This window comes from Dendronephthya gigantea, unplaced genomic scaffold, assembly GCF_004324835.1.
Source record: "Dendronephthya gigantea isolate DGI-Jeju-01 unplaced genomic scaffold, DenGig_1.0 000158F, whole genome shotgun sequence".
Taxonomy (NCBI): Eukaryota; Metazoa; Cnidaria; class Anthozoa; order Malacalcyonacea; family Nephtheidae; genus Dendronephthya; species Dendronephthya gigantea.
Genome location: NW_021163168.1, coordinates 243056 through 256005, shown reverse-complemented (window position 1 = coordinate 256005; position 12950 = coordinate 243056). Strand labels below are relative to the sequence as shown.

Genomic DNA, 12950 nt, shown 5'->3' with positions numbered 1-12950 from the left:
ATTCTCGCTACTATCGATTAATTATATTTATGGAATATTTTCTTGGTGGATTTTTTAGCCTTTAAAGTTACCGGACAGGACGTCAAATCGGGAATTTCGAGCAAATTCAACAAAAGAAAACTTTGCAATTCCCAATTTGACGATGACCGGGAACAAAATGTATTTCAAGGATTTTAAAAACCTTAAACTTTTGATATATTCAAAATCCCCAACATTGGCCATAGGCACTTTAAATCGCAGATTATATGTAATAAAATTTAGAATTATTCGACACATTTCAGCCTTCGAAACACTTTGTAATAGACCCCTATACTCTCATTATATACAGATATCGTATACATTTACGTGTCACTTGACTAGAACATACCCCATTGTTATCTTAGACGACATCGCATTGCGGCTCTTGTCATTTATGCAACTGTTATCGCCACCGAAATCAAGTAATCAATTGTAGTGCATACCCAGTTTAGCAGCTATAACTTTCTGTGGCTGACACCTATACGAAAATTGATATCCCCACGATTCACGTTTATTCCCTCGACAGTTTGGCTGCAACAAAGCAACTGAGGGTATCAGACCCTCCCACTTGGTAACATGAACTGTTATCTCGTGATGTTTTTTGGTCGATATAAGGTCGAAGAGAGATTGGCTTGTCATGTTGAATGTCATCCATCCTTTTTGGTTATTGTACTTCATACCAAGGCATATTTGAGTGAAGGGGGGGGTTGGTGATAGCTTCGTCTCGGCACTTAGCTATATCTAACGCTGTGCTATATTCTGGCTGATATTCTAGTTTTTTGTCCCAGTAATTTGCATGGCTAAAGGAATATGTGATACTAAGACATTAACGAAATTGCATTAAAATGTTGTTCGAATAGAGTAAAAAAATCAGTAAATTTTACACGCACTCCAGTGGCGTAGCCAGCATTGATAATTGGGGGGGGCATATTTATTTATTTACGGCTTGACGTAATTTTAACGACAGGCAAGTGGAAAGTTTGTATTCAAAATGGAAATTTCTTCTTTTGTAAAAGGGCTAATCAAAACTTTATCAATAATATTATTTATGTTCGACTCAGTCTCAATCCCCTGCTATGAATAATATCGTTCGCGTACAGTTTACTAACTTGCTTTGGTGCTTGATAAATACCATGCACAACTTTCTGGGCCTCCCGAAATTGAAGTAGTAAAACTAAATACGTTTGACATGCGTGCATATGCACGTGCCGAGGTGGATATTGATTCGTCGCTGTTGTAAAGCCGTTTCTCCTGCAAGTTCCTTTTTCCTGTTTCGATCCGGCAAAACAAGAAACAAAAATCAAGATGCTTTGAAACTTATAATGTTGTTCTACCAATAAATACAGATTTAAATATTTTATTACAAGATTTTTAACCATGTGCATGGCTCGTGCAGTCAAAAACTCTGAAAATGGCGGATGTCTGTTTACAAGAATATTTGCGGTAGTGTACGGTGAAATCAAACGTCGTCTTTGAAAAATCGTCATAAAACATGGGATTGTTTCCTCTGTCGTGTTAAATTACTAATTATACGTCATAACTAACATTGGGTACTCAACTTGTCTTTTTCCCAGCCATTTTTTTAGCTTGAAATGCACATACCGCCATCTTTTTCGTATAATTGTTGATTTAAATGTAATTTATTACCAGTGCATAATACATGACAGACTATTAAGTAATAATAAACGTACAATCATACATACTATACTGTAATATATTCGATGCCTATGCATTACGAATGACTAAGCTTATATTTATTTTGAAGCCACGATCTCTTCATTTTATCATCTATATACTAACCATATATTGAACTGCTTCGTAAGATTCGCCAAGCCAAAAACTACAATAAAATATGAGAAATGCATCGAATTAGGTATTCTGATCATTATTTCCGTAGAAAAACATGTATGGTTTTGTAAGTTGATGATTTGCTTAAATTTTTCTGAAGGCTAAATGAAAACCAATAAATGTCAGCAGTTGTGTGAGACATGGCATTTAACAGGAGCACGTCTGGGCCTACAGAGTTAAAAATTTTAGAAAAGAGCGCATTGTTTTTACCTGAGCAATTAGATGGAAAGGTTGAGGCAAGAACTTTCTTGTACATACGTATTTTCTTATTTAAATTTAATTATCTAAAAAGTGTTTTCTATTTCTTTTATCACATGATTAATAAAAAGATTATCCACAATTTTTTTAAATCGATCAATTAAAAATTTTCACTTCGCTACTTCGCTTGTCAATTGGCGGGAAAGTAGTTTTATAGCGAAATATTTGCATATTTTCTTTTGGATTGATGTTGAAATAATTTATTCATGCTGTTAAAATTTGAATGAAATATGCAAATATTTCGTTACATACAGTTACGAAACTGCGCTTCTTGACCAATCTGCACACGCGCATGGCATAAATGGTATATTATAAAACCTTATAATTATAATATAACATTTATAGTACGCGCGTGCTGATTTGTCTCGAAGCGTGTCTCTATAACTATAGAAACACGGGACTTTTTCCGCCGAATTTGACAAGCGAAGTAATGTAATGAGAATTTGCATTTGAATCGAATTATAATATTTTTGTAATGTGATTTATTTACGCATAGGTCTATTGCCAGCCATGAATTTTGCATACCCCTTTCGCAGCTCAGTTTTCTGAGCATCAATAATGACGCATTAAATTTTTACGCCGTTTTTAGATAATTTTGGCTAGGAGTAATAGTTCTCCTATTTCTGTCAAACAAACAATATTTATGCATACAGCCATTAAAATTCCAAATATTTATGCTCAGAAAAGGGTGGAGGCAAATTACCGCCAACACCTGCATACACGCCTACTACGATCGCTGATTGAGATATAACGGTCCTCCTTTATATATATCAGCTGCAGTAAATCATCCAATGTACATATTTGTGAGTGGAGGCTTTGGGGAGGAGCTGGGTACAACTTTAAACGAGCTCTGTCTTCTGCGATGTGACACGGAAGACTGACCGTTTGTGGTTTGGGTATTCGGTTTTTGTTAGTTTTCGATTTGCTGCTGGCCATTGACCACCTTTCCCATATTGTATGCACTCCATTACCTGTCGTTCTTTTAGATAGGGCACCAGGCCCGTCATATAAGAGTTTTAGTTACTCTCGGGGGTACACCTTGCCTTAGTCTATTTATAAAATCACATGAATTTCTTATTTCCTTCGTAAATATTTTGTTTTGAACAAAATCATTTTATTGAGTTATATTATAAAAGAAATAGAAAACATTTTTTCCTGCGTTCCATACAGTTTTAGTATAAATATCGAAGTTACTATTGATTTTCCTGCATTCTGATTGGTCAAGATTCACTGCCTCTGAAGTGATAGTCACTGGCCAGTGACTATAGCTTGTTGTTGTTGTATTTCAACTCAGAAATTTGAAGTAATTATAATTTTTTACCGCTTACCCTTGTAATCAAAGGCGCCAGGAACACGGGACGATTGAGCCCCAGTTGGCATATATGCCGTATATAGTGTCCATTTTAAAAATGCGTAAACGACAGAATTTTAAACAAAAATGAGCAAGGCTCTAAATACCATGCAGTGGTTAAGAGATAATGCTTATAAATATCGCATTTCTACCCAAATAATTATATTCTCTGCATGGCATGTAGCCTTGGCTCCGTTTTTCCCTTGATATTTTTTTATTCTCTTACTCGTTAATATCATATTTTTTTATAATAAACTGAAGAATATTGACATAAAGTATACAAAGTTAGTACATACCTCAATAACAACTATAAAGCTCAATTCCCATACATATGCTGTAACCCCAGGACACTGGATGTATACGAATATAACGTGCAGTGATAGGTGGAGATAGGTCATTCTTAACAATGTCAGAGTTGTCACTATTCCCAATGAATATCTAAATAAAATATCAAAACTGAATACTGATATAATTTTTAGAAAATCATAAAACCGGACCAATTTTCCAATATAGTAGTCAATACATTTGGTGACAAACACCAGACATACTTTTACATGCATGCACCTGGGCAGCATGCAAATGTGTTCAGGACGGGCACGTCTGAGAATATTCTTATTTGTCTATTGCTTTGGGCAGACTTAGATCTTTAACGTTAAATCAATTTTTTACATCGCTGGAGTTCGAAAAGTAAAATACATCGATCAGTTTAAATTTCTCCGCGTTAAAAATCTCCTCATCTTTATCAAAAGGTTAAAATCGCATAGTACCTACGTATAACATCCGCATTAAATGAACACTTTTATGACATTTAATTAAGCAGCTAAATTATTTAGAGAAGAGTTAAAATCGATCTAAATTCCATCGGTCGTTTTTAAACCTCTTCTTGTACTCGTTTTAGGCACAGTAATGCATATTGTGAAAAACAATATGAGGGTGAAAAATTTCATATAAACTTCAAAAGTCACCCTTTGTTAGTTAGCAACATTCTTTTTGTTCGGTATTAATTGAGATTTTTTAAAGAACGCAAAAGTCAGCGCATTTCTTATCGCCCAGCTGATTGAAATTACATTTGATGATGCGGAACTAAAAGAAAAAGGTTTTCCGAACATGTACTCTAGATCTATGAACTTAAAGTGTTTCTTTCTATCTGTCAATTCTGGCGTGAAAATGCAGCACGTTGCATTTCAAACTAAAATTACTGACTTAATGAAATTTCAAGCTTCAAAGGCATTTCTTTCATTCTTATATACTCCAGTCTTTGGATTACCAAAGGCTCCAGAGATTTTTTTTACCATATGTTTAATTTCCGGAAGAACTGAGAATTAAAGTTTGCCAATTTCCGATTGGGTGGAAAAATACGACCCAACACTTCAACACGCCGGTCTAATCAACCTCGTATCCACGGGTAAAGACCCTGGGTACATGGTTGCGGTCTAATATCTTCGTCAGGGGTGATCTGATGTTGAAACCTTGACTCTTACAGTACTCTCCAGAAATAACCTAACAACGGTTAAACCGAGGTCAGACCGAGGTCGAACCACGGTGCAAAGGAGGTTAAACCTCGGCCCAACTCGGTCTGACAGACATTTCTTCATAACATTCCGTTCGGAAGCGAACGTCAAACGCGATCGTATTTTTTCCCCTCAGATCGCCTGCGGCTTCTATCGGTAGATCGCAACGCAAAATAACCTCAAAACGCAAATTAACCTCAACCGCACTGTTAGGTTTAGAGCTGTTTTCCACTGTTTTTCATACGTACGTATAAGCACATAAAAGTTTAAAATCATTTAAATTATACTTATGAAATCAACGATTAAAAAGATGCATAGGGTTGGATTTTGTTGATGATATGCTGTGTTTTTTCTGGTCAGTACAACAACTTAAGAAGGTTTAAGCTTTTACGTACGTGTACGTATGTAAAATGTATGTAAATAACGCGACACTGGACTGAAGCAGCCCTTAGGTTATTTCTGGACTGGACTGAATAACATACTCTCGATATTATGTTGCAACATTTGAATTCCGACATTTGTATAATCGAGCCAAAGTCTCGAGACTATACTATGTCTCCAAAGGAAACCAAGCGTTCCTAAATACCACTGATGAATTGATTAGAGTGTGTTTTCCTACCAAAACGTTTAAACATCATGAAAAAGATTAACCTTTCAGAATCAAGCACATGATTACCAAAAGAAATAAGTTGTATCAATTAACAAGGACGAATGGTAGAATCAAGAGAAATGACAAAAAAATGGGGATTGGTAAAGAAAGAAGTAAATTGTACAGCGAAAAGGTTAAGGCCCTACGTGTTTATAAATAAATAAAATATATCGCAAGGAGGGTACGGACAGTGGCGTAACTAGAACGACAATTGGGGGGGGGTTAATATTCATACTAGAAATACATGCATGCAGCAACCCCTCGCTATTTTAAACCAAGTACACAATTTCCTGAGTTGACCTGACCTAAACCATACTTATATATATTATAAAATGACACAAAACTCAAATCAGTCTTATTATATTTTACCGAATATATTATAGCTAATGTTTCCATCATTCAATACAAAAATAATCATAAAGCTAGTGTAAACATTGCCCGTTGCCCTGCATTATACCATATCAGCAATTAAGTGACGGTTTAAAATCGAAGTTTCAAACGACTAAAACAATACAAAATCTTCACAGACAAAGAAAAGACTTCAAATGTTATTTTATTCTGTAATTGCGGTCGACGCCGACGGCTAAAAGTTTTTTACTTTATAATATAGTGTGTATTTTTGATACCAAAATTCAAATTACACTTTCAAAAACACTTTTTGAAGTTAAAGCAAAGGTGTAATAGCCTTTCACAGGTTTATGCGTTTGCATAAAGAGCATAAAATTTAACAAATAAACGCCATACAAAGCTGAAAAGTATACAAATACGGCTCATTCTTACCGCAAAACAAATACGAAATAAACAAAGTGAACACGTACTCTTTGTCTTTGAAAACACTTATAAGCTTGCGGATTATGAATTATTCCTCTTACACTGCTTTGTCTTGACTGTATCCACGTTCACCCTTGCTACCTGTCATGCTTCAAATATCTTGTTTCTTCTCGTTTTACTTTCTTTGCACAAAGTTTATGAAACGCTTTTACAAAAATGTTTACGAAATGATAGTTTTAAAAATTGCCAATCAGAACGTTCGTTGATTACCAGACGTTACTCGCGCATGCGCATAACTTACAAAACCACCCAACGTCAACCGTCCATGACATAGAATTTGGACAACTTTGAATTCGCCTATGTTCTACCGGGTTCCGGGTGTAATTCCTAATCTCCGAGCAGAATTAGTACCCTCGCAGGCGCTCCGCGCCCGCTCGGGGATTAGCGAGTTTGAGCAAGGAAACGAAGTACGAAGACGAAGACGTGTTTCGGCCGAGGTAGAGTGGGAATAGTAGTCTTCGTCTTGAATTTGAATTTTGAATTTGAATTTATTAATAATCTGGATAGCAGCTTACAAGAGCTGAAGTATACAGAATTATTTACAATAAGAATACCCAATATACAAATACACAGTAAAAATATTAAATTTACAACTATACTAGGGAAATTATTTAGAAAAGTAGCTACAAAACAGACAATCCATAGGTAATTTATAAAATTCTAAAAATTACTTTAATGAGTCATTATAAACTACGATACTAGAAGGTAAAAACGAGTTTCTAAAACGACTAGTTTTACAATCAATTAGGTTGACATGGTGTTCATTACGAATAGAATATTTAACTGAGTTCATGCGTCTATCCGGAACGAGATTGTGCAACTTATGTTCAGGATGAAGAAGTTTTTTGAAATATGACATACATATATCATTTCTTCTTTGGCTAAGTGATTGAATTCCTTTGTACTCTAAAACTTCGCGGTATGACAGATCTGGAAATATTATTCTCAAGGCACGTTTTTGGATTCTTTCTATCTCCTCTTTTAAGTAATCTGGTGCCCCAAAGTTCCACACCTGACACGAGTATTCAAGAACGGGTCTTATGCATGTAAAAAACACTTGAATTAAGGAGGATTCGCTCACTCCGCTTCGTTTAAGTACCCGGAGAAAGTAAAGTCTCTTTGATGCCTTGGCCACGACATATTCAATATGTAAATTCCAATGAAGATCTGATGACAGAAGAAGACCAAGGACCTTTGCCGATGGAACCCGATATACAATGATCTCCAATCAACAGTGGCGGGAGATCCGGGGTCTCTTTTGCAAACGAGATTATCAACTCTTTACATTTGTTATGATTAAGTACCATGTCGTTCTCAATACACCATTTCTCTATATCATCAATGACCATTTGTAGATGGCTTTCTTTACCTTTCTTAATTGTTTCTGAAAGGCTGGTATCGTCGACATATTTCCATCGGTTTTTATGAGTAATTGCTAAGTCATTAACCATGATAAGAAAAAGGAGCGGACCAAGTATTGTACCTTGCGGTACACCACCATTTACTAATTTCCAATGAGATAAGATCGGACCCAACTTTACTCTCTGTTTTCTTTGCATAAGAAAGTCAATGACCCAGTTTAGTATGGAGTCGTCTATCCCAAGTAATCGCATTTTCTTTATAAGGATTTGATGGTTAATTCTATCAAATGCTTTACTGAAATCTAATAGGAAAACCCGTACCGTTTCCCCACCACCGTCTGTATCCGAAAACCAGCAATGAAACATACTAATTAACGCATCCACGGTAGAGCATCCTTTTAATGAACCAAATTGTCTTTGGTCCAATATTGGACGTATATAGCATGCATAATCCTTTGAAATTGAAACGATTCCAGTGTTTTAGATAGAGTAGCAGTTAATGAAATAGGTCGAAGGTCTGTAGATATGTTTGTTACTGGTGTTGACTTTGGAGCTGGGATGACATTTGCTTGTTTCCACTGCATTGGAACTTGTGCCTGTTTAATAGATGTGTTAAATATAATTGACACAGGTTCAGAGAGTTCCATAGAGAACGAGTTTAGTATCCAGTTCGGCAGGCCGTCTGGGCCATGTGCTTTGTTGGATTTAATTTTCCTTAGACGAGCTTCGATAGCGATGTCAGAGATAGTATAGGGATCGCCAGGTTCTTCAATAGGTAATTTATCGTACTCTGATAGTGGGGGCAATGATTTGGTGGTATCAATAAAAGCATTATTAACTGCAGACGCCAATGCTTTTCCTTGTAAGATGTTTCCATCGACTTCAGCGGAATCAAAGGCGACTTTTGGAGAAGAACCTGCCAGATTTTTTATTGCACTCCACCATTTCCTTGGCTTTGAATTTTTTAATTGGTGTACTTGGGATTCATAAAACAGAGATTTCGCTTGCTTGATGACACGGATTATTTTGTTTCTTAGTTTATTATATTCAGTTTTATTTCTTGAACTAAGAGCTTTTTGTCTTTGCGAAATAAGCGATTTTATTTCTGGCGTAATCCACGCTTTATCTCTGCAGTGGAGCTTTACTAATTTTGGCGGAATGATTGTATTCAAGCCTACGTTTATGATGTCATAAAACAGATCACACATACTTTGGCACGATGGTAACTGGGAAAGTATACTCCAATCCAAATTTGAGAGGAAATGGCCAAAAGCCTGCATATTTGATGGATTCCGTTTTCTGATCCAAATTTTGGTCTTGGTATTAATACGACAGGATTGGTCAAGTGGATGTAACATAATGGACATATGATCTGATTGTCCAATAGCAGGAAAAATCTCGGGTTCTTCATACCAGTGTTTCATATTGGTAAGGATCATATCTAAAGTCGCTTTTCCACGAGTTGGTTTCTTAACAATTTGTTTTAAAGACGAATTTCTGCAAAGTTGTTTGGTGTCAAATTGATTGAAGTCGCCCATGACAATAACACCTGCTCCAGGAAATTGCGATAAGATTTTGTCCAGGGATGCAATCATATACTCATATAGTTCATTGCCATCTGCGTGGGGTGGATGGTACACCACACAAACAAGAATACATGAGGTTTCTCGGGGAAGTCGGTAAGGTCTCAGTTTGATCCACAAACACTCATGGTTGGGGCAACCAAGGTTTGGAAGGGTCACGAAAGGCATACAAGATTTAATGAATACGCAAACTCTTCCACCTCGTTTCTCAACACGGTCGTTTCGAACTAAATTATATCCCTGGATATGTACACAGCTGTCAGGAACATTTGAATTTAACCAAGTCTCAGTTATTCCAGCAAGATCTACTTCGTTTGTTTTTAAGACGACATCTAATTCATCAATTTTATTCGTTATAGCACGCACATTAGATAGGAAAAATTTTGGCAGTTGTATGACTCTCGTTGGGACTGGATTACTTAGAGTCTTAGGTCTTCGTGCAGCGGGATATTTGAATTGAGCAGTTCTGTCAAAGTTATACGACTACGAACACGGTTCTAATTTTGTAAACATGAAAAGAGCTGAATACGAGATGGTTATTTCAGCAATGTTTTCAGAAGATGCTTTGGAAGTGGAAGATGTTGTGCTGCTTTACGGTTTAAACATCTCAAACAACATTTATATTCCGTACAAGCTAGAACTGTTCAAGATTAGACTTGAATATATCTTACTTTGAAAACTTCGTTCTGACCACAACGAACTTTGTTAAAATATTCGTCCTAAACCAGGACAACAGCACGAAGACGTTAACCTTTACCGCTGACTTTAAGCGGAGTATGCGCAAATGAAGCGCAGACGTGAAAAAATTGTGAAGTTTGTCTTCGTTTTCGTACTTCGTTGCCTTTCCCAAACTCCCTATTATCCAGTTCTGCCCGACGGATTTCTTTTGTAAGTGCAATAGCTTACAATAGAAATCCGTCGGTCAGAACTGAATATATGAATATTCTCCTCTCGAATTATCGTCTAGTTACGCCCCTGGGTTCGGAGCACCTATTGAGGGTTTTTTGATGTTCTACTATACAGTTATTCGATATGTTCTTGAATACTCCATGCAGATATAGAATGGTGGACTTACCAATATGCAAATAGGGAACATAGAAATAATTGAGAAAAAGTTATAAATATAATTATAATTATTACATCTGCAGGACAGAACGTTATCTGCAGGACAGAACGTGAGTTTGGCATAGTAATAACAAAAGCTTGACTTTAATAGGGGATACTTTTTTATATACCCTGTAGACCGGAGTGTCAAAACGTTTGGTCGTGAGTGTAATTTTGTGTGGGGATTACTTTCATTAATTAAACCAGAGTAGCGATAATTGCGATGGACAGTTAACTGAATTGAAAATCTGTAAATAGTTTTGTTTAAAATCTTGGCAAAATATTGACTTATATAACACTTATTAACTCTGATAGCTTTTACCCGTAGCTTTTACCCGTAATGAATCTGACCTTATCAACACCTCCATCTTTGTAAGACTCCAACGTTGTTCCATTCAATCTATATTCCACGAAATAAGTTTCCACCCAACAATAACGACAACAAGAACCTTGATAATAATAATATCCTCCCTGAGTGGCAATCCCTGAGACAACTTCCTTCTTGCCAAGATCAACCTGTAACCACTGGTTCTTGTCGTTTATTCCTGCTCTCCATACTGCGCTTCTATTGTACAATCGTCCATAGGCTGCTGAGAAACTTTTTTTCAAATCACTCGAAGAAGTTAATTGAGAATCTTTAACTTTTTCCCTAACTTCCACGCCAAGTGCCCTTTCACCAGCTTTGCAAAGAATTGGATTCACTAGAGAGTATTATAAAATCGTAATTTAAATCGATGCATGTTCATGGAATCCCATTTGACAGAAACGATAAATATAAATTGAATAAATGCTTATTCATCTCCTGACTATACAGGTATATCTTACATATAATGCGCTACTGACACATGCAAGCTATGAAATCTTCGTACAATCGCTTAAATTTATAAAATTCCTGCGGAAACGTCTCCTCCCATCCACTACGAGCTGAACAAGTGCAATCCATTGTCCTATAAATTTCAATATTTTCGTAGAAATCGTAGAGTTTTTGTTCTTTGTAGAATATTACGCCAAGCGCTATGCAATGGTCATTCAAATCCAGAAGTCCCAAAATAAAGCTTTTTGTTTACCAGCTGTTCAAAGTTGTAACCGATTATTTCTAAAGCGTAACAAAACGCAACAATTCATAATGAAAAAGAAACGTTGCCCCTCCTGCGCTAGATTGATAAGACTCCTATGATTACAGCGAGCAACAGTACCGTACTGTCCAGAATAACCTTACACTGCAGTTGCGGTCGACCGAAAGAAACTGCAGACGACCGCAAGGGAAAAAATACGATCGCGGTTGCCGTTCGCTTCCAAACGGGATGTTGTGAAGTGCTGAGAACGACAGAACAATGATTACATCGAAAACGTCTTAAGAAATATTTGTCAGACCGAATTCGACCAAGGTCCAACTAGATCGAACCACGGTTTTTGTTATATTTTGTTGTATATATATATATATATATATGTATATATATATATATATATATATATATATATATATATATATATATATATATATATATATATATATTATAAATATTATATATATATATATATATATATATATATATATATATATATAATATTTATACACCCATTTGCAAAAACGTTGGCCGCAGATAGATAGATAGATAGATACTCGAAATCTAATTAGAATTGCATATGTTGTGTAATATGATTGAAATCCCATGCAAATGTAATCATATGCAATTCTAATTAGACTTCGAGTATCTATCTATCTATCTATCTATCTGCGGCCAACGTTTTTGCAAATGGGTGTATATATATATATATATATATATATATATATATATATATATATATATATATATATATATAGGTCACTCCCTCCCTCACTCGTGGTTGTTAATTGCAAGGAAATTTCCTTGCACTGTGAAAACCCTGCTAGCAAGACACATCAGCATATGTCTCTAAACAGCTGAATAACATGCGCTCTTCCGACTCATAATACTATATAATAGGGAGCTTACGATCTATGACGCGGTTAGCTCAAAGACGTTCGTCAATTATATTGCTCCGAGAAATTAATTATGCTGCCAGGACTTTTGAATATTCATACAAACGTTTTAATTGCGATAAGAACCTCCGATGTCTAGCTGATATTGCGATTTCATATATCCTATCAGACAGCTATCGCGTTACCGCTGCTTTCATGCCATCGGGAGGCCGTGAAAATGCCTCATTTGAAGGCGTCGTGAATGACAACGCTGTCGTGGAACTGAAAATTATGCATACCTATTGTCTCGCGTGTAATGTTTCTTTGTTTTGCAAGCGCGTCGCCGAGCTGGGCGCGTTGTAAATCGTAAACTCTGTGTAATTACTTCTGGCAGACCTTCGCAGACCATTTTTTGAAAACGTACATAAAATAAATTAAATAACTTCACAGCAAATATTTGCAAACTTCTGCGTGCAGTGTTTTCCTAATTATAC

The 12950-nt window shown here is 36.0% G+C and overlaps 1 protein-coding gene across 1 annotated transcript in view; it reads right to left on the bottom strand.

The window, feature by feature from the left end:
- Positions 1-1403: 1403 nt before the first annotated feature.
- Positions 1404-12950, bottom strand: part of LOC114537501 — a 29757-nt gene continuing 18210 nt past the window's right edge. Inside the window, exons 8-10 of the mRNA XM_028558540.1 lie at positions 10866-11215; positions 3772-3913; positions 1404-1858 (exon numbers count right to left, since the gene is read on the bottom strand). Coding sequence (XP_028414341.1) covers positions 3773-3913; positions 10866-11215 — 491 coding nt within the window. The 3' untranslated portion in view covers positions 1404-1858; position 3772. The remainder of the gene's footprint in view (positions 1859-3771; positions 3914-10865; positions 11216-12950) is intronic.